Source organism: Rana temporaria, chromosome 1 (genome assembly GCF_905171775.1).
Source record: "Rana temporaria chromosome 1, aRanTem1.1, whole genome shotgun sequence".
Lineage (NCBI taxonomy): Eukaryota > Metazoa > Chordata > Amphibia > Anura > Ranidae > Rana > Rana temporaria.
Genome location: NC_053489.1, coordinates 228,792,218 through 228,815,442, shown reverse-complemented (window position 1 = coordinate 228,815,442; position 23,225 = coordinate 228,792,218). Strand labels below are relative to the sequence as shown.

At 41.4% G+C, this 23,225-nt stretch overlaps 1 protein-coding gene across 1 annotated transcript in view; it reads left to right on the top strand.

The window, feature by feature from the left end:
* Window positions 1-23,225, top strand: part of SEZ6L (seizure related 6 homolog like) — a 559,496-nt gene that overhangs the window by 432,046 nt on the left and 104,225 nt on the right. The window contains exon 7 of the mRNA XM_040351286.1: window positions 4,705-4,859. Coding sequence (XP_040207220.1) covers window positions 4,705-4,859 — 155 coding nt within the window. The remainder of the gene's footprint in view (window positions 1-4,704; window positions 4,860-23,225) is intronic.

Sequence of the window (23,225 nt, the reverse complement as noted above, 5' to 3'; positions counted from 1 at the left end):
TGAGAGAGGTACAGTATGGCAAACACCACTGCTGACTTTAGAAAGAGAAAAGCAGAGTGGGACTTTAAATGAAGCACACAGTCAATATGAATAATTAATGATTGGCATTTAATATGTGTCAGATTTGAATAATAATACATAATACTGATTATTAGCACAATATTTAATCTATATACATACATAAAAAGCATGAATGACACATATCCTTAGGAAGGATTGTGGGTATAACACCTCTTAACTCCCCATTCGTTTTAGGAAAAAATACCAAAGTATACAAAAAATGTATATATTAATTACACAGGGTACATGATTCTAATAGGAGATAATAAAAACACATGATCGGTTTAAACATAATAGATACAAAAGCTTGATGCGGCCATTGCATGAGTGCCAAGCGGTGCTCTGAAATAGGGTATAAAGCTACATATTTTTTATAAAGCACATACACTGGGGCACATAACTTAATGGAACATAGGGGATTATATTAAGAAAACACGGTTATTATAGCAGCAGGAGGGGAGGGGCAGGCACTGGGACTAGCTGACAGGCAGGGAGGCAGAGAAATGATAGACAGCGGGCTGATAGAGGTATGTAAACTGACCACTGTATCATGACTCAGCAGCCATGATACACATGGTCAGTTTATAGGGGGGAGGGCAACACCAGGCAGGATCAGCCATCTATTTTAGATCAGTGGCTCTCAACCTCAGTCCTCAAGTACCCCCAACAGGCCATGTTTGCAGGTTTTCCTTTATCTTGCACAGGTGCTTTAAATCAGAGTCAATGGCTTGGACAGCGATTATATTTAAAGAGGAGGTTCCATTAAAAAAAATAAAAATAAAAGTCAGCAGCTCCTAACACTGGAGCTGCTGACTTTTAATAAGGACACTTACCTGTCCTAGCCGCCAGCGATGTCAGCCCCTGCCGAGGTCGATCCTCGATCCTGGCAGCTCCAAGCGCCACCATCCACAGTAAGGGAAACAGGCACTGCCCGTTTCCTACTGCGCATGCGCGAGCAGCGCGGCGTTTTGTGAATGGGCCGGCTGCTTTCTGGGACACACACAGTTCCCAGAATGCAGCGCGCCCCATTCACAAGAAGACGCCCAGTGTAGGAGGAGGAAGAGAATCCACCGCGGATGATGAAGAGACAGATTTGGCACTTCCGCATAGCAACAGCTATTTAGGGTGAGTAAAAATGTTTTTTTTTTTTTTTTTTTTTTATGTTTTTGGTGAAATATTATTTTTTTTGGTGGAAACTCCACTTTAAGAGAAATTCCCAAAACATGGCCAGTTAGGGTATTTGAGGACTGAGATTGAGAACAACTGGGCAAATTACACAGCACAATCACTGTGCTGTTATTCATGCTTTAAGGGAACATGATTTATTTATTTTTGTTAGGGTTACAACCACTAAAAGTCACTCTGGTTGAAGCTTTGGACTCTCTCTCCACCACTGACAGTTTTTCAGCCTAGAAGTCAATTGGTGGGTCTCAGCATCAAGAGAGATTGCAGAGAGCTTCTTTTGGAGCACAGTAGCTACTAAATTGGCATTTCTAGTTTTTCTCTGTTCCAGTGATGACTACACACCAACAGGCCCACGTGGGCCTCTAGACTCACAGCACACAGCCTTCTTTCACAGTGGTAATAATATCCAAACCTGAACCACAACCAGCCTTGGGCCCTCATCCAGGCATATAGCCTTCTCGACAGCTTCTCTCCCCAGAGAGGGGCTACCTAAGGGCCTTTCTCCATGGAAAGGAGAAGGCTAAAGAAGCCTTCTGCAGCAAGGCTGGTCCAACCAACTGATGGCAAAATCACCAGGAGTTGGCCACCTGACCAGATGGCCAGAACTTATGGCCCCACACACCTGATACAGAAAACTGGAGCCTATTCCACTCTAAGTACCACATTTAAGGTGAAGTCTTACAAAAAATTCAAAACACCTCAAAGAAAATGATCTAGGAGCTCATTTACATTTTATGAATCATTTTATGAATTATATGATTTTTTGTGAAATCATAAACAAATGTGTCCAATTTTCAGGGCCTATCCCTTACAAATTAAATTTACTTTGAAAATGTAAATTTCAACTTTACAGCACAGAATACATTTTATACTAATACTTGTTTTTATAGCAAGATGTAAATCCAGTGTACACAAACTCCTGTGTCTATTCATCATGCTTTGTTCAGTTTTAGAATTCTGCTTTTGTCATTGCAAGGTAGGGTAGCTAATTAAGCTAGCTTGTTTTACATATTGCAGAATGCTGCAAATCAATAGTGATTACTGAGCATCACCAACCAAAAGTACAAACTATGTGTGCCAGACTTAAACTGCTAAACAAGCTTTTTTCATACATCTTACTACAAAATAGGTCACATTTTCTGCACAGCTTCATGCCACCAAAATGGAATGATTTCTTCATGCCTATTTTATTGTTTTTTATTTTATGAAAAAGAGCAACCCAATTTTTTCTTAAATCCCTTAATCCCTTAATATTCTAATGTACCAGGCTGCCTTCACATTTTATCAAATATGACTGTAAAAAGCATGCATATTTATTTGAGCTCTATACTGACCCTTAAAATAATTAAGGGTCAGTATAGAGCTCAAATAAATATGCATGCTTTTTTTCTACTGAGGGATTCTTTTACTGGCTTAATGGCACTTGCCAATGCACATATTGGGGGGGTTGTTGGCAACACTGAACGCAAGGCATAAAGGACACGTCCTACTCTCTTGTGTTATGCACCGACTGTAAATGCCTGAAATTGATACATGCTTCGATAATCATAAGTAAAGCCAGAGCTAAACATGTGGTGCCGGCTCAGTTAACTCAGCTTATCCACTTTGCTCAACAAAATGGTAATGGTGATAAATATCAAATGACTCAGAATTCTTGTTGCTCCAATGAAGTTGTAGTTGAGCAAACATTATAGGTTTACAAAAAGTATCACTTCTTTATTGCCTTTTAAGATCCAAGGTGTCTATCTCTACAAAGCTGTGATAAACCAAGATTTAATAAAGTGGGTGAAAAACATGTATAGAAAGTAGCTCCTACCTTCATAGTTACATAGTTACATAGTTAGTTTGAAAAAAGACACAAGTCCATCTGGTTCAACCAAAAAAAAAAAAAAAAATACCATACAATCCCATATACACAATCCAATACCCACAGTTGATCCAGAAGAAGGCAAAAATCCCTAGCAATGCATGATCCAATCTGCTCCAACAGGGGGAAAAATTCCTTCCTGATCTCCCAAGAGTTATTACCTGGATCAACTGTACCTAGAAAAGTTAGTACCTTTACTTTCAGTTTTAAGGATCAGTATGATTTCCAAATTTTAGTTTTTATTGGACTTTGTTCAAAAACCTTGGATCTTACAAATTTGATTATTAATGATGGAATGATGTGTAAAAACAACTCTTGCCATTGGCACACCTAAGTGAAGTGGGAGGTTTGTACTCCCTGGTTACATCCAATGGGGGAATGCTCTGTCAGTGTGGACTAGACTGGCGACAGAACAGACAGACTTATCTCAGACAAGGATCTGCAAATACCAGGACTGCAGTACTAAGAGTTGTCCCTTGCTAGCTCTCTAATTAGTGACCGCTGTGACTCAGGGAGCAAGTGAGCTGTTCTGGTAACTTTAAGTCCAGGTATGACAAAGGTCTGGATTGGATATATTAAAAAGTGGTGCCACTGAAACTGTTGGCTTGGTTTACTAAAAATTGAGAGTTCAAAATCTGGTGCAACTGTGCATGGTAGCCAATCAAGTTTTAACTTCAGCTTGTTCAATTAGCTGAATTGAAGCTGATTGGTTTCAATACAGAGCTGTACCAGATTTTGTACTCTCCAGTTTTGGTGAGCTACACATACCTTGGCTTTCTGCCTGCATATTGCAATGGTTGTCCATTTTTTGTCCATGTATTACAATTCCCATTTGTTTTCCCATGTATTGTAACAATTGCTCATTTGTTTCTCTAAGGCCCTGTACACACGATCGAACATGTCTGCTGAAACTGGTCCGCGGACCAGTTTCAGCGGACTGATCCAACCGTGTGTACAGCCTAGCAGACAGGTTTTTCCAGCAGACAAGTTTTAAAGCATGCCTTAAAACTTGTCGACTGGAAACCCGTCCGTCCGACATGTCCGCTGGTTAGTACACCTAACCAGCAGACAGATATCTCCCGCATGCGTCGAATGGATTTGACGCATGCATGGAAGTATTTTACTTCCTGGTTTGGTGACGTGGCGGCGTCAACGTCACCGCGCTGTCTGTCCGCGGGGATTTCGGTTTGATAGTGTGTACAGCCATCAGACCGAAATCTCAGAGCGGACATGTCTGATGAAAACGGACCGTTTTCATCGGACAGTCCCGCCGTGTGTACGAGGCCTTATATTTAACAACTGCTTATTTGTTGCCCATGTATTACAATTATTGATGTTGCATTTGTTGTTCCTCACTTTTTGGCATACCATTGACATCATTGCTATGTATTTTCATGTTACTACTGTTCAGAGGACCATATTACTACAATGTAATCCCAAGCAGGCTTTTCAGACTACCAAATTGTTACTATCATACACAGTGTTCAATATGTTTATACGTTTCCTCTTTTTAGCAACACATGTTGCATATAAAAATTGCCATGTATAAGAACATTGTAACTGTATCTAATATATCATTTCATATCATACAGGCTGGCTGTGTACAGCAATGGAAAGATGCTCTTTGATTCAGTAAAAACAGAGACTGTGTCGTTTGAAGGTCTTATTAGTGAAGGGTCCTGCATTAGGATTGAATTCTCCACAGATGAGACCAAGACAGCTCCAGGATTCAATATTCGTTTTGAAGGTAAATGAAAACTTGCTATGAAATACTTATGATGTTTAAAAAAAAACGTGCTTCTCACATGTTGATCAATTTAGGAACATGCAAGTTGAATCTCATTCAACTTATTCATATAAATATTTTATGTGAAAAGATCTAGTGTGTTAAAACACGGTTAACATGTTGAAGGTAGCGTTAAAAGCCTTGTAAAGGGGTTGTAAAGGTTTGTTTTTTTATTTTCTAAATAGGTTCCTTTAAGCATTGTTGGTTCACTTACCTTTTCCTTCAATTTCCCTTCTAAATGTTTTTTTTTCTTTGTCTGAATTCCTCACTTCCTGTTTCTCCTCAGTAAGCTGCTCTGGATGACTAACCCCCAGACAGGAAGTGAGAAATTCAGACAAAGAAAAAAAACATTTAGAAGGGAAATCGAAGGAAAAAGTAAGTGAACCAACAATGCATTAGCTTAAAGGAACCTATTTAAAAAATAAAAAACAAACCTTTACAACCCTTTTAAAGCAGTATTAAATGCAAAAGCAAACATTTATTATAATGCAGCTTACCAATTCTTAGATGTAATGTATTAGTTTCCTTTTTTAGGGTTTTCTTTATTCTATTTTCATCTGGTGATCCAGCCAGTAAGTCTATTGTGGAAAAAGGTGTTCTTGCAGTTACAGGGATGAGACCAACAACTTAACACTGGTAGGGGTGCTTAAAATTTGTATTTATATACGTAAAACTTGTATACCAAAAAAAAAAAACAGTTTGCTGTAACTGGTTTTAAAATATTTACTGAAGTTTGGCTTCAATTTGTTGCTGTTTTTAAATCTGCTAGTGCTTATGACACTCCTCTTCCCCCTATCTGACAATGCTGTTGTCCAAATCTTCCCCCTGTGCTCCTTCATTCACAGTGGTGTCTGTATAATATAGAAGGTGTGTTACTGGCCAGATCACCAGGTGATAACAGAGGGGAAAAAAAGGCTAAAAAATAAACTAACAGGGTCACCACATCTAATAATCGGTAAGTTGCAATATTTTTAATGTTACATTTGGGCAAGGACTTTTACTGTATACTACATTATCCGGATGCAAAAAATGTACATCAGTTTTCCGTTTGTCTGTATGGAACTCTGACGGAGAAAAAAACATGCATACTCAGAATCAAGTCGACGTATGCTTGGAAGCATTGAACTTCATTTTTTTCGGCTCGTTGTAGTGTTGTACGTCACCGTGTTCTTGATGGTCGGAATTTGGTGTAACAGTGTGTATGCAAGTGGGCTTGCTTCACTTATCAAGAAGTTTGTGAGAACCTGGGGTCCTGGGGAACCATATCTGGAGGCCAGGAGTGGGTCAGTACAGTGAGGTGCTGTAGCAAATAGGCTAAGTGAGCCTGAAGAACCTGTGGCCTGGGGTACCAGTGCGGTGCTGCTGAAGTGTAGCCAGGTGGGCTAGCATTTTTCACTGTGTATGGTTGCTGGAGAAGACCCCTGCATGGACAATCAGTAAACTAAACTTTGCATTAGACCGTTAGGCCCCGTACACACGATAGAATCCATCCGCTGAAAAATCCCAGCAAATGGGTTTCAGCGGATAGATCCTATGGTGTTACAACAAAAAGGAATTCTGCGCTCATAAAGGTTTACCACTCTAATTCCACATAATGATTGTGAGGAATAACATTCAGTAGATCTCAGTTTGTTCGGAAGAACCAGTTCTTTATGTAGAAAAGATAAACAAATGTATACAGCACAACGCAAAAAAAAAAAATGTTCCCAGTGCCTGCATGAAAACACACAGAATCTTTCAGGGCTTCAAGGGTTAAAATTTTGCAATTTTGTTTCCAGCTGCATTCATAGAAAACAACCGTGCTGATTGTAATTGGAGTACATTACCCAGGACGTCACTATGGCGTTTGATGTCACTTCCTAGTTAATATCTGGCATCTGGGCTCCTGGACACTCTCCTGTATGTGTCCAAACGTGCTCCAGCCTCAGTTTTTGCAGCTGCTAGGAGCGCAGCACAGAGAGGACAGCCACGGAGAGACGTTCTTCCTGTTGGAACGTGCTGACAAGCCTGTCGGAAGCCTGTCAATCAAATAGGAACGCCCAGTCCCGAAGACCATACCCGGAAGCGGCGGAGAAGATCGCTCTCTAAAACGGTAAGTACTGCTTCGATTTAAAAAAAACTACCCGATTCCCCTTGACAAAATTAGCATCAATCTAATGTTAAAAAAAAAATTTCGGGTGAACTCCCGCTTTAACTATAGTTCCTGTCTGATATGTGGACCTTAATAACGCTCACCACTGCTGAGTCTAATCATCCCCATATCAATATATGATAAATATGATAAAAAGTGCTCTATAAGTGACATAAGTGAAATGTCCAAGCAATAATATCATAAACAGCGCTAATGTTGGTAATGAAATGTGACTGAATGATGATTAAAAAGTTCAGACCAACTACACATGCTGTAATAGAAATCAATCCATTGATGAAGAGTTATGCAATAATAGGAAAGTCCATATGTGATAAAGGATGAAGAGTAGTCAGCAAGCACCATCCACCATCAATTCAAACTGTCACCACGTGGGATAAACGATCCCCCTCTGGGGTGCGAACTCACCAAATAGATATTCAAAATCAGCGTTGTACTATTTCCCAGAGAGTGCTGTACTCTTCACAATGAGGGACAAGATCAGCAATGAGGCTCACCATCAAAAAAAGACAGAAGAAGCACATAGCATAATTCCGCTTTAATAAAAGATATAAGCACCCCCTTACAGATGAAATCCCCCGCTTGGTAATGTGCGTACTTGCAAATAATATAAGGAAGGCATATATCACCGTGTCACCGTCTCCTAGGACCGGAGCAATGGTCGGACGGACCTCCCTGTAGGTAGTGAATAGCACTTCCTGGATCCGAACCTCAGTGAAACGCAGAACGTCACTTCCTGTGCGTCGTAAAGGTCACGCTCTGACGCGTTTCGTCATCCGACTTCTACAGAGAGCCTATCATTATATATATATATATATATATATAAATATATTCTAATACATAGAGGTTTTAGCTAGATGTTAAGAAGAAATCGCCGGCTTTGCTACAAACCTTTGTGTATCAGTACCGTTTGGACCTTAATGCTGGGTTCACACTAGATATCGCATCGGCTCACAGCAGGAGTCCAGTGCATCTCCATTCACCATTTCAGGTCCGATTTCAGGACCAAAAGACGCACAGAGCTCCTGTGCAATTTGCACTGGAGCCGCTGCAGAGATGTGTGTACCGGCTCCATAGAGAGCCGGGGTCACAATCTCCTGCTATGCGAATTGGATGAGGGGAAACCTGCATCCAATTTGCAATAGTGTAAACCCAGCCCTAAAGAAGTGGATATAGCCTGAAAGCTTGTCCTGGAAATGCAATTGTTGGTGAAGTTTTGATTAAAAAAGCATTATGAACAGTATTCAATTGTGTTGGTGTATTGAGTGACAAGGTTATCAAAACCTATGGGAAGCTATCATGCTGGTGCAGCCAGAACACTAAAGATCAGCCTGCGGAATGTAAATAAACAATAGAGGCTTTTTCTCCTTGAGCCGTGCTACTCATGTGGATGGCTGTCTTCCAAGTATTTGTTGCCAGCTGCTGACAAGACAAGCTATGTTTCGGGGACACATGTCACCTGGTGTAATCCTATTTTCACTCCCTGGGGTAAAAAATATATGAACCTGAATTGCTTTTAAAGTATTGTTGAATTTGTTAGTTAATCATTGCATGTCATAAGATCACACAATTCGCTATCCCTGAAGATGCGGACACCGTTCCATGAAATGCATTAAAAAATAGCAATCTTTTTTCCATGTGCCTCCTAAACGGACGCATTTACAGTAAAATGGTAATTTCTACCTTTATAAATAAGACCCTTAAGCCCTGTACACACGATCGGATATCTGATGGAATCTAATCCGATGAATTTTTTCGTCGGATATCCGATGAAGCTGACTTTCATCAGTCCTGCCTACACACCATCGGTCAAAAATCCAAACGTGTCCAACACGGTGACGTAAAACACTACGACGTGCTGAGAAACATGAAGTTCAATGCTTCCGAGCATGCGTCGACTTGATTCTGAGCATGCGTGGATTTTTGACCGATGGATTTCCACACAGACGATCGTTTTTTTCTATCGTTTTTCTATCCATAGGAAAATTTTAAAACATGTTCTATTTTTTTTCACCGATGGAAAACAAACCGATGGGGCCCACACACGATCGGTTTGTCTGATGAAAACGGTCTATCGGTCTGTTTTCATCAGACAAACTGATCGTGTGTACAGGGCTTTAGCATTTTAGACATTTTAACCAGTTACTCACCGCCCTATAGACGATATACGTCTACAAGGCGGTTGCTTAACTCTGGGAGGACGTCCATGGACGTCCTCCCAGAATCGCGCTCCCGCGCGCCCTCTGATAGCGGCGGTTTACCACGTGATCGCTCCGTCCAATGATGGAGCGATCACTTGTAAACAAACCGGCGTCATGTAATGACGCCGGTTCCTCCCTCCCCTCTCTGTACCGAACAGTACAGTGTGAGAGGAGAGGGGGGGGGAGCGCATGCAGCACGAGTGCTGTGGGCTGGATCTGTGACAACTGCAGTCACAGATCCAGCCATCCATCCCTGCTCAGGCATCCCTGCCCCATACTAAGACTGTGCAATACTCTGCAATACCCCACAATACTCTGCAATACCCCACACTACTCTGCAATACCCCACAATACTCTGCAATACCCCACAATACCCTGCAACGTCGCCTATGGGGATTTTTAAGTAGTGAAGTTTGGCTCCATTCCACGAGCGTGTGCAATTTTGAAGGGTGACATGTTGGGTATCTATTTACTCGGCGTAACTTCATCTTTCACATTTATGCAAAAGAATGAAGAAAAAATACTAAATTTGCAAAATTTTATAACAGAAACAAAGAAAAATTCTTTTTTTTTACTGAATTTTCAGTCTTTTTTCTCTTATAGCGCAAAAAATAAAAAACCCAAATAATGATTAAATACCACCAAAAGAAAGCTCTATTTGTGTGAAAAAAAAGGACCAAAATTTCATTTGGGTACAATGTTGTATGACTAAGTAATTGTCATTTAAATTGTGAGAGCACCGAAAGCTGAAAATTGGTCTGGTTATTAAGTGGGTTTACGTGCCCAGTGGTCAAGTGGTTAAGTTCTTAAAAATGTAAATGTACACCATCTGTGATATGTGTTATTTTAATGTACAAAGAAGATTCATATTAAACAGAAGCCTTAGGCCCCATACACACGGGAGAATTTATCCGCGAATACGGTCCAGCGGACCGTTTCCGCGGATAAATCCTCTCGAGGATTTCAGCAGATTTCTATGCGATGGCGTGTACACACCATCGCATTGAAATCCGCGCCGAAATCCTCTGGCGATGACGTGTCGCGCCGTCGCCGCGATTATGACACGGCGACGTGCGCGACGCTGTCATATAAGGAATTCCACGCATGCGTCAATTCATTACGACGCATGCGGGGGATCCCTTCGGACGGATGGATTCGGTGAGTCTGTACAGACCAGCGGATCCATCCGTTGGGATGGATTCCAGCAGATGGATTTGTTGTGCATGTCAGCAAATATCCGATCTGCTGGAATCCATCCCAGGGGAGATTTATCCGCGGAAAAAGATCCGCTGGCGTGTACACACCATAGGATCTATCCGCGGAAACCCATTTGCTGGGATTTATCTGCGGATGGATTCTATGGTGTGTACGGGGCCTAAGAGAATGAGATAAGATGTATTTGTTCCAAGTATTGGACTGATTTTCAAAATAATTGACGTTGAGATTTAATACTATGCCTGCATCTTAATGCTGAGTTTAAATGTGTCAAATACTAGTTCCCAATTATAATTAAGAAAAGCTGCCAGCCTGTTTCTCATCCCACAGTGTAAATCATGTCAAAGGGTGTAGTCTGAATTTCACCTACTTTTCCTCATAGGACTTGTCAAGTCTGGAAAGAATCTTTTGGAAGTAATGTAGATGCTTAACCTCCTGTCCACATGAGACCTCATGCAGATGAATTTTTTATAATGCTGGGCTTTGATCTAAACTTTTTAACCACTTACCCCCCGGACCATATTGCTGCCCAAAGACCAGAGTACTTTTTGCGATTCGGGACTGCGTCGCTTTAACAGACAATTGCGCGGTCGTGCGACGTGGCTCCCAAACAAAATTGGCGTCCTTTTTTTCCCACAAATAGAGCTTTCTTTTGGTGGTATTTGATCACCTCTGCGTTTTTTATTTTTTGCGCTATAAACAAAAATAGAACGACAATTTTGAAAAAAATGAATATTTTTTACTTTTTGCTGTAATAAATATCCCCCAAAAATATATAAAAAAACATTTTTTTTTCCTCAGTTTAGGCCGATATGTATTCTTCTACATATTTTTCGTAAAAAAAAATCGCAATAAGCGTTTATTGATTGGTTTGCGCAAAAGTTATAGCGTTTACAAAATAGGGGGTATTTTTATGGCATTTTTATTAATATTTTTTTTACTAGTAATGGCGGCGATCAGCGATTTTTTTTTCGGTATTGCGACATTATGGCGGACACTTCGGACATTTTTGACACATTTTTGGGACCATTGGCATTTTTATAGCGATCAGTGCTATAAAAATGCATTAGATTACTATAAAAATGCCACTGGCAGTGAAGGGGTTAACACTAGGGGGCGGGGAAGGGGTTAAGTATGCCTGGGTGTGTTCTTACTGTGGGGGGGGGGGGGTGGCCTCACTAGGGGAAACACTGATCCTCGGTTCATACATTGTATGAACCGAAGAAAAGCATTTCCCCTGCTGACAGGAACGAGAGCTGTGTGTTTACACACACAGCTCCCGTTCCCCGCTCTGTACCGAGCGATCGCGTGTGCCCGGCGGCGATCGCGCCCGCCGGGCACACGCACGGGAGTCGGGGGCGAGCGGGGGGCGCGCGCGCGCGCCTCCGGCGGCTCGCGTGCGCCCCTAGTGGCGGCTAAAAGGTAGGACGTCATAATACGTGATCTCGCCTAGGAGAGCCACCTTGTGGACGTATTATGACGGTGCGGCGACGGCAAGTGGTTAAAGCAAGGATAAAATATTTTTGTTACATTTTGTGAAGACTGAAATGTAGACAGCAGTGTTCAGTGTACAATAGACATTTATTACAGTAAATACGATTTGGTTCTGAGTTCTCCCATATCGAATGCCTTCAGATTTTCATTTGATTAGTGTGTGTGTGTTCCCAAACTTTATTTGAAGCCAAATTTGCAGGATTAGTCCTTATAAAATGACTACTTCAGTAATATATGATGTGGATGCCAATGTACTGAAAATTACACCAACAGATTTCTATACTCTGTCCTTTCCAGAACATATCGTCTCACATTTTACCTGTGGCATTCCTCTAATATGAGTGCCAAAAAATGTAATCTTTGACCGTACCTAAAGCAAACGTATGTTCATTATGTTCAGTCTATCATGAATGTTGCTGTCAGACTCCTCCACCTTACTAACCATTCAGTGTCCGCCATCCCTCTCTGCCTATCCCTCCACTGGCTTCCCATTGCTTAACAAAAACATTTCAAAACACTAATGCTGCGTACACACGATCATTTTTCGGCATTAAAAAAAAAATGTTTTTCGGCATGTAGAAAAAACGTTGTTTTTTCAACTTCATCATTAAAACGACGTTGCCCACACACCATCGTTTTTAAAAAATGATCTAGCAAAGCGCGGTGACGTACAACACGTACGACGGCACTCTAAAAGGGAAGTTCCATGCGGATGACGCAACCCTTGGGGCTGCTTTAGCTGATTCTGTGTTAGTAAAAGACGATTCATGCTTTTCTGTCTGTTACAGCGTGATGAATGTGCTTACTCCATTACGAATGGTAGTTTTACCAAAACGAGCGCTCCCATCTCATAACTTGCTTCTGACCATGCACGGGTTTTTAACGTCGTTTTAGCCCACACACGATCATTTTTTACAACCCGAAAAATGACATTGTTTAAAACGACATAAAAAAATGCAGCATGTTGGAATTTTTTTTTTGTCGTTTTTCAGAAGCCGAAAAATGATGTGAAGCTCACACACGATCATTTTAAATGACATTTTTTAAAAACAACGTTTTTTTCATGCCAAAAAATTATCATGTGTACGCGGCATTACAATAACATACAGAGCAATGTACAACTCCCCCGAGCTATATTACCAATTTTGTCTCTAAATATCACCCAAATTGTCCTCTCCACTCCTCCCAAGAACTCCTGCTCCCTAGCACCCTTGCCTCGTCTACAGAGCCCCTTCCATCCTCTGGAACGCCCTACCCCAATCTGTCCAGCTATCTCCTACTCTGTCCACTTTTATGTAAAACCCATCTCTTCAGGGAAGCTTATCCTGCCTTCAGCTAATAACCAAATCTTCTATCTCTCCCATCAGTTCATCCCTTACAGTTATTACCTTATGTTCCACCAGCCCCTCATTATTAGATTGTAAGCTCACAGGATCAGGGCCCTATTAACCCCCTTGTATTGAATTGTATTGTTGCTGTATTGTCTCCCTGTATATTGTAAAGTGCTGTGCAAAGTGTTGGCACTATATAATTCCTATATAATAATAATAATAATAATAATAATAATAATAATTAATTTCCTTAAGATGAAGCCAAGTATCTTGCAGAGTACCCCAGGAGCCATAAAGCATGGAGACATATATTTGCAAGCAGTCAATATACAACAAAAAATCATCTTCTATGCTCAGGTGTAGTGGATGTGGTGGATGTAAGTCACCCAGTTTTCATAGATGGTCCTACAATTGTCATAGGTTTCTCCAGGTCACACAATGCTTCCTAGGCCTTGCATCCCCCTTTAGACAGGGAAATACAGAACACAATATCACAAAAAGCAAAATGGGTGCATCACCCTAGTGCAGTACCAATGGTGCCATTTATTAAAATAGAAGTATCATTATATTCACACACATAGATGAGTATTAAGCACATAGCATAAAACAGAAGGATCTTCAACCCTAGCCACAGCCTGTAGCCCAGACACAGATTACACGCAATGATGTGTAGCAGAAGCTGATGCATTTTGAAAGTATACCGTGTTCCTCAGAGCAGAGATATACCCTCAAAACGCATCAGCATCTGCTAGACATCATTGGGTGTTTGTGAGTATAAAGGTTTGTTACTTCTATTTTAATAAATGGTGTCATTGGTAATGCACTTGGCTGGTGCACCCTTTTTGTTTTTAATTCTATATTTCCGAGTATTTTTTTTCTGAGGGCATGCGTGTCCCTTCCCTATAAACCAATAATGGTTTACTTTTGGAATATCCTTTTTATAGACAGTTTGACTAAAGAAAAGTGAGACATTGGAAGTGGGAGTGAGTGACAAGTAAAACCTCAGAAATGGTATTTGCAAATTAAGCTTTGGTGCTCCCAGGCAGTTCTACGAGATATCTAGGCTTGAATGCATGTGCCTACTTTAAAGGAAATTTAGGTTGGAATTGTATATATTAAGTATATCTTTTCTTTTTTTTTTAGTAAGCTAGGTATGCAATTTTTAATATATGCAGTCACCAGGTGGAGCTCTAGTCCTGTTTTCACATGTAAACTATTGTATCAATCCAAATACCAACCAAACCGTTTTCTTCATCCCTCCCAAGACGTCCTGCTCTTTAGTTGTCATCTTCACTCATGCTCGCCTCCAGGACTTCTCCTGAGCCTCTCCCATCCTTTGAAATTCCCAACCCCAATCTGTCCAACTATCTCCTACTCTATCCACTTTTAGGTGATCCCTAAAAACTTTTCTCTTCAGAGAACCCTATCCTGTCTTTACCTAACAACTGTACTTTTATTTTCTCCATCAGCTCATCCCCCACAGTTATTACCTTTTGTATCACTTGACCCTCCCTTTTAGATTGTAAGTTCTAACGAGCAGGGCCCTCTGATTCCTCCTGTATTGAATTATATTGTAGCTGTACTGTTTGCTCTAATGTTGTAAAGTGCTGCACAAAATGTTGACGCTATATAAATTCTGTATAATAATAATAATCCTATCTATGCTGAAAGAAGCTGTCAGAGGAATGTCTCTTCCCTTATCCGATGGCAGGGTATGAGTTCTCAGTGAGAAAAACAGTGCCTTAAAACAAGCATCCTCTGCTGTGCTGTCTCTAGATAATCCATAGTGCTACAAATATAAACCGGAGCTCCACCCAAAAGGAGAAGCTCCGCTTGTTTTCTTCCTTCCAGGTACCTGGCCCCAGCAAGGTCCCCCGAAAGTTCGGCCCCACTCCTTCTTGGCCTGCCTCTGGGCAATTCACAAAGCGCGACATGCTTCATGCATGCACAGTAGGAAAGGCTTCGCAGCCAGTTTCCATTACGAGGAATGGCACTCGAGAGCCAATTGAAAAATTGTCTGGGGTGCTGACATGACAATAAAATAGATGATCTATTTCCCCACAAGCTATGTCAGTACTCCTAAAATGTGAATTAAACAGTGTTGTTTTACTTTTGCAAACCTTTAAACATTTTAAGATCTGTAAACTGAAAGTAATGGTGAGTTAGCTACTTTTCAAACAATTTCGTTTTTTTCTTTCACTAAAAGTGTTTCCTTTTTTTAAAACCAAAACAACCTCAGCCATCCCATGATTCCACTGTTTTTTAGTTAACCTATTGAACAGAGTCCATGGTGAAAGGTCTTTCCCCCCAGCCATTATTGCCCAAATGAAGAGTTTTACTATTTTATTTAAGTGGATGTAAACCCTTAATATGCCTCAGATGATACACAGGGATGAACCAAATCTCCCTATATAAGTTTTACATGTATATTTGCTGTCTTCACATTTTTATACTGTTTAGAATGTTCAGATCATGTTAGGAAATGTTCTCTTCCTGTTTAAAACAGAGTGTGATGTCTGGGCATACAGCCAAGATAGCTAAAATGGCTGATTGGAGGAAAGGCACACACCCCCACAGGCAGAGACTCTCAGAGGTGTTTTGTAACAGGGCCAGATTCCTGATAATCTATTTATAGCAACCTCAATCGACCGGAATTCCAGGCTGCTTTTATCTGATGTGTCCAAGAATTTGCCAGGAGTTATCAGGCTGATAACAGAGGAAAGGTTCAGGAGACAGCTACGGAACTTAGCTCTTTAAAGGGAGATAACAAAACACTGCAGTATATCTGTGCACAGCTAAAATTTCATGAATTGTGTTTACATCCACTTTAAAAGGAAATCTATGAACACAGTTATTGTGATCTGATTTGTTTTAAAGGTGCTTTTCAAATTTCATTTGCTACATACTGTACATGTTCCAAGTTAGTCACTAAGTAGTGACAGCACACAAAAACCCTAACTAATAAATTGGAAGGACTATAATGGTACCAATGGAGTAAAAAAATAGGGTTAAAAATGAAAACATGAAAATATACACATATACCATAGACATAACCATGAGAACAGTGAAATGCTTTTCTCATCAATCCTACTGCAGTAGGAAATTAGGGACTTGCTTGAACGTCCATGCAGTTGCATTTCACGTGAAATATATATCTGAGTCAAAACACTAGAATAAGAAATGTTATGAGTATCAATTCCAATCTCAATCCATCAATAAGTATAATGGCTCAGTAATGTATTGCCACATACCTAAAAGTTGCATACAAAAACAAATAAGCGGAGTCACAATGCATGGTCTTCTTATGGTCAACCTACAAACTACACCCCGACTCCCCAGTAGATTGTATTTTAAAGGGAACCTACACAAAACTATCCTTTTGCCCTATTTCACACATAGTCATGTGTGCCCCTATGGGGTTGTTTCATATTGGTTACTATGATCCCCATATGATATACCTTTTTAGATATTTTCAACAAACACTATTATGAGCTTGGTCTCCTTAAAGAGCTGTATGTGGACTATCCCAGGTGACCAGAAGGTGGCGGCGGTCAACCATATGAAGACAATGCACTGTGACCTAATTTATTTGTTTTTGTATACAACTTTTAGGTATGTGGCAGGGCTCGAGTCCTGCGGGAACGCATGGGAACGACGTCCCTCCACTTTTTTCACTGTGGGAACGTCGTTCCCGTTGCAGGACTCGAGCCGCCCATGCCGATCTTTGTCTCCTGGGCAGCGGTGTTTGCAAGGCGGGAGCGGGGGGGGCGGCGTTCCCCCCCCCCCCCGGGTGACACCCGGCACAGTGCTGGATTGAGCGAGGCGCCGCAGCTCTCTCCTCCCCCTTCCCCTGTGCACTCCAGTTACTTTGCTTTGAAGGGAGGAGGAGAGAGCTCAGTGCTCGGCGCCCGCAAGTCTTCCAGGAACTGCAATCCCCTATTATTGTGACAGGCAGGCGGGGAGAGGTGCCGGCTGCCTATCACAATTACCCTCGTCACAGCTGACAGAGTCTAGGCTCCTCCTCCACACTGACAGTACACCCACAGCAGGAGGAGGAGCCTAGGAGGAGGGACATCCATGTGGAGAAAAGCCGCGCTATTCTAAGGTCTGTAAATGTGGGGAGGGGAGAGATATTATACACTATATTGTCACAATGGGCAGATATACAGGGGGGGGGGGGGTTACATTAGAGGTATTACACAGGGGGGTTACATTAGAGGTATTACACAGGGGGGGTTACATTATATTACACAGGGGGGGTTACATTAGAGGTATTACACAGGGGGGGTTACATTAGAGGTATTACACAGGGGGGTTACATTAGAGGTATTACACAGGGGGGTTACATTAGAGGTATTACACAGGGGGGTTACATTAGAGGTATTACACAGGGGGGGTTACATTAGGGGGATTACACAGGGGGGGTTACATTAGAGGTATTACACAGGTGGGTTACATTAGAGGTATTACACAGGGGGGTTACATTAGGGGGATTACACAGGGGGGTTACATTAGAGGGATTACACAGGGGGTTACATTAGAGGTATTACACAGGGGGTTACATTAGAGGTATTACACAGGGGGTTACATTAGAGGTATTACACAGGGGGTTACATTAGAGGTATTACACAGGTGGGTTACATTAGGGGGGATTCCACGGGGGGGGTTACATTAGAGGGATTACACAGGGGGGGTTACATTAGAGGTATTACACAGGGGGTTACATTAGAGGTATTACACAGGGGGTTACATTAGAGGTATTACACAGGTGGGTTACATTAGAGGTATTACACAGGTGGGTTACATTAGGGGGGAATCCACGGGGGGGTTACATTAGAGGGATTACACAGGTGGGTTACATTAGAGGTATTACACAGGGGGTTACATTAGAGGTATTACACAGGGGGGGGGGTTACATTATATTACACAGGGGGGGTTACATTAGAGGTATTACACAGGGGGGGGTTACATTAGGGGGGATTCCACGGGGGGTTACATTAGAGGTATTACACAGGGGGGGTTACATTAGAGGTATTACACAGGGGGGGTTACATTAGAGGTATTACACAGGGGGGTTACATTAGAGGGATTACACAGGGGGGTTACATTAGAGGTATTACACAGGGGGGTTACATTAGAGGGATTACACGGGGGGGGGGGGTTACATTAGAGGTATTACACAGGGGGGTTACATTATATTACACAGGGGGGGTTACATTAGAGGTATTACACAGGGGGGTTACATTATATTACACAGGGGGGGTTACATTAGAGGTATTACACATGGGGGTTACATTAGAGGTATTACACAGGGGGGGTTACATTAGGGGGGATTCCACGGGGGGGTTACATTAGAGGGATTACACAGGGGGGGGGGTACATTAGGGGGATTACACAGGGGAAATGACATCAAGGGGGATTACACAGGGGAAATGACATCAAGGGGGATTACACAGGGGGAGTTACATCAGGGGGGGGGTTACATTAGGGGGATTACATCAGGGGGGGGGTACATTAGGGGTATTACATCAGGGGGGGGGTTACATTAGGGGGATAGCACAGGGGGAGTTACATCAGGGGGGGTTACATCCGTGGGATTTGAGGGTATTTACACAGGGAATGAATACACTGTAGGGATTTACAACGGGGGAATTTACACTATGGGAGATACAACTGGGGGAATTTACTGGGGGGGGGGGGATTTACACTGGACTGCTCAGTCTAAAACTCATGGGTCTATTTTTTGTCCCAGGCCTGGGTGACACTATTAAGAAGAAAATGATATCCGACAGTGATGGTGTCATCCCCATCCGTGACAGTGCATGGATTGGTGCACTGGCATAAACCACAACATTTACAGGGGCCGGTTTGGGGTGTGCTGCCACCCTGAAACTAGCCTGCCCAGCGCCCTGCAGAGCACTGTGGCAGGCTAGACAGAAGAGAGCCCAATGCACTAGCCTGCCCAGTGTCTACTGCTCTGTTATGTTTCTGCTATCACTCCGCAGTGGCAGGACAGAGCATTGCGGCAGGCTAGGGGGGAGAGCTATGCTAATGCTCAGTGACCAGGGGGGAGGGTTGGGGGGGGTGACACCATATTTTTCTTTTGTAAACTGGCACTTTACAATAAATGTTCCACTGTATTTTCTGTGAAATATATATGCATATGAGCGTATCATCTTTTTTTTTTGGTGGGGGAGTGGATCTTGGGTGGGAGTTCCCACACTTTTTTCCCCAGGACTTGACCCCTGTTACTGACCCATTATACCCATTGATATTTCTTATTCTAGTGTTCTGACTGCAATGTACTTTGCCTGAAGAAGCAGGCTATGTCCCGTGAAACGCAACTGCGTTGAAGTTCAAGCAAGTCCCTAATCTCCTACTGCAGTAGGATTGATGAGAATCAACACTAAAGCCTCGTACACACGATAGGTTAACCAGAGGATAACGGTCTGAAGGACCATTGTCATAGGTTAACCGATGAAGCTGACTGATGGTCCGTCACGCCTAAACACCATAGGTTAAACAACCGATCGTGTCAGAATGCGGTGATGTAAAACACAACGGCGTGCTGAAAAAAACGAAGTTCAATGCTTCCAATCATGCGTCAACTTAATTCTGAGCATGCGTGGATTTTTAACCGATGGTCGTGCCTACTAACGATCAGTTTTGACCTATCGGTTAGGAATCCATAGGTTAATTTTTTTAAGCAAGTTGGCTTTTTTTTAACCTATGGTTAAATAACCTATGGGGCCCACCCAGATCGGTTTTGACTGATGAAAACGGTCATTCAGACCGTTGTCCTCTGGTTAACCTATCGTGTGTACGAGGCCTAATAAAAGCATTTCACTGTTCTCATGGTTATGTCTGTGGTATATGGGTATATTTTTATGTTTTCATTTTTAACCTGTATAAATAAATATTGTTGATACTTTTTTTACTTCATTGGTACCGTTATAGTCCTTCCAATTTAGTAGTTAGGTTTTTTTGTGCATTTATCTCTCAGGATGAGGTACCGCACATCATTTGTTCATATATTGAGGGTTCTCGTATGAGTCCCTCCTTCCAATATTCCTTTTCCTAAGTAGAGACAGCAATGGAACCTGCACCTTTTAAAGCCCAGGTTCACCACAAAGAGGTTCTGCTATACACTAGAGACTGGAATCTCTTTGTAAAGCCTAACTGAATCTCACTCGGTATAAAATGTACTTTGATCCTGATATTTTAATATATATAATGCTGTAGAAATATCCAAGTCAAAACTATATAAGATTTTGTCTTAACCATTATGGGTCTATTGAAGAGAACAAGAGCAGCTACTTGTATTTAGATGGAATTTGTAAAAAAATAATGGGCTTTTTCCCTATTATATTAATGGCCCACATATGTACTTCAAAATAATAGATTTTCTCTTTCAATTACATCAGCTTCTCCATCTTGGCTTTGCTGGACTGCCTTATATTGAACAGATTCAACCTTAAGCTATTCGGAAAAAGAGACTTAATGGCAGAGAAGAGCCACTTGATCAGACTACTACTTTTCCATAAATAGAAAGTGATTTGTATCTCTTGCAGGTAGACTACATCAAGCCAGCAAGTCCTGAGGGATATACATTTCTTATTCATTTCTTTATTCATTGTAGACTATGCATAAACAGAAAGAGACACACAAAAATCAGCCTAATAAGAAGTGGCAGCTGTCTACAATAGAACAGCCAGAGAGGAAACATTAAGTATGGCTAAGTTTAAAAGGAATTTCTTTCATATTCTCTATATCTGAATGTAACTTTGAAACTAAGTTCTTATAACTGCCAAAGTGCAAAATATATTGTTATTTCTTATGTTCTACTGGCATATAAGTCTCAAAGGAGTATCTTTACTTCTTTTTAAAAACTTGTCTAATTCATTTTAAAAACATGTCTAGTTTGACTTCTAGAATAATTCAGTGTATTCATGCAATATTTTTATTAATATTATTACAGGTAGTAGTTGGAAAATAAGTACTGTATCGCTCTTTGTTTTTGTGTAATTCCTCATTTACATAATACAGTTTAACCACTTACCTACAGGGTACGTTCACCCCCTTCCTGCCCAGGCCATTTTTCAGCTTTTATCGTAGTTGCACTTTGAAAGACAATTGCGCGGTCATGCTACACTGTAACCATGTGAAATTGTTATCATTTTCTTTTGTTCCACTTGTTCTTTTTGCCCTCTTACCCTACCTAAACTAAGGCCCCTTTCACACAGTCAGACCGTTCAGGTCCACCTGTCATATTTGTTGGCGGACCTGAACAGCCGCTTCATACATCTCTATGAAGCGTCGGATGTCAGCGGAGACATGTCCGCTGACATCCGATCCGCTAAAATCAGATGGATGGCAAAACGTCGCCAACCGTCCATGTCGAATCGGATCAGGTGAGATCTGATGAAAACAGACATGCTGTCCATTTTCATCAGATCTCTCCATAGGAGACTGCACAAGCCCCTCCCCGCTCAGTGAGCAGAGAGGGACTTGTCATCCGCCGGCTCAGCGAAGATCCACGGAGAGATTTCCCGCTGAGCTGGCGGGAGCTGGCGGAGTCCGCCTAGTGTGAAAGGGGCCTTAACCAGCCTCTCTCTTCCCAGTTGCATAAATAAAGTGTGTTGTTCTAATTTTGGATAAGGTGAAAAAATGTAGACCTTCTATGGCGTTTTTACTATTCAGGGTTTCATTGGAGAGAAGTAAATAAACCCTTACTTCCTGTCCTGCTGACAACATTTTCACAAGAAACAAATTGAGGGAAAATATGCAACAAGATAAACAGCACATGGAAGTTGCTGTTTTATTGAAGTCAAGGTTGAAAAAGTAGATTCAAAGCACAAAGACATCATAACACAGATGTTTCAGAGACACACAGGTACCCTTTCTCAAGATGAAAGACAAATGTGCATACAAGATGAACACATAAGTATATTCCCTCAAATTCAACCCTTTTGTGTGACTGTATATCCCATGCCAGGTCTGGTGTATGGATAAGAGAAATGAAATACCCTTGATGTCTGATGTCATAATAAGAGAAACATGCAACAATGGATGTGCTGTAGAAATATCACTGTTTTGATGTATAGAAAACGTATGTTCCCAGAAATGTAAACATAAAAAAGTAATGTAGGAATGTTGTGCCTGCTAATGATTTATAAGTAAAGCCCCTGAATCAAAATGAAGAGCTGTAATGATAGCCCCGAAATGCATTCTGCAAGATGTAAACAAGTACCTACTGCACATGTTAATGCACTTGACTGTAAGTGCATCGACAAGGAAACCAGAAATTGCAAAAAAAAAAAAAATCATCAGGCACCATTCTCAAGCAAGTGGGATAAAAGCTCTTAGTGACCACTGTTTATGGTAGCACCACTGTATAAACGAGTACAATGCGCTAAGCCATTCATGTTAATGACAGGATTTACACTGTCCCTGGGTTGCCTTGACATAGGAAATACAGTTGTAGTTACACTAAACAGGCTAAGGCGGCTCTAATAAAAGTATTCCAGAACAATAACGGCTCCTCCTTTGTCAGCTGGTTTAAGAAAAAAAAAATGGGCATTTTTCGATGATGTTAAAGTGTCCTTTTCCTCTGTGACAAGGTTGAAATAGTGATGTCTATTGTTCAGTTCATTAATTGTCCAGCATCACTTTTGATTGTATTGATGTATGTTTCAGTAGTGCTAAAACTCCCTGGGGGATTGAATGTGTTATTTTTCCTAAACTTTATGACATCTGTATATTATTGGTCAGCAAAATGTTGATGGAACTTCAGTAGTCTTTCATATTAAAATACATCAACCTCCAATTGGAATGTGTTTAGATGATAAATAGGACAAAAGGATAAACTTTTTTGGTAATGTGGCCCACTTGTCACCCTGCTCGGCCCAGCATTCACTTTCCAGATACTCCAAGACAA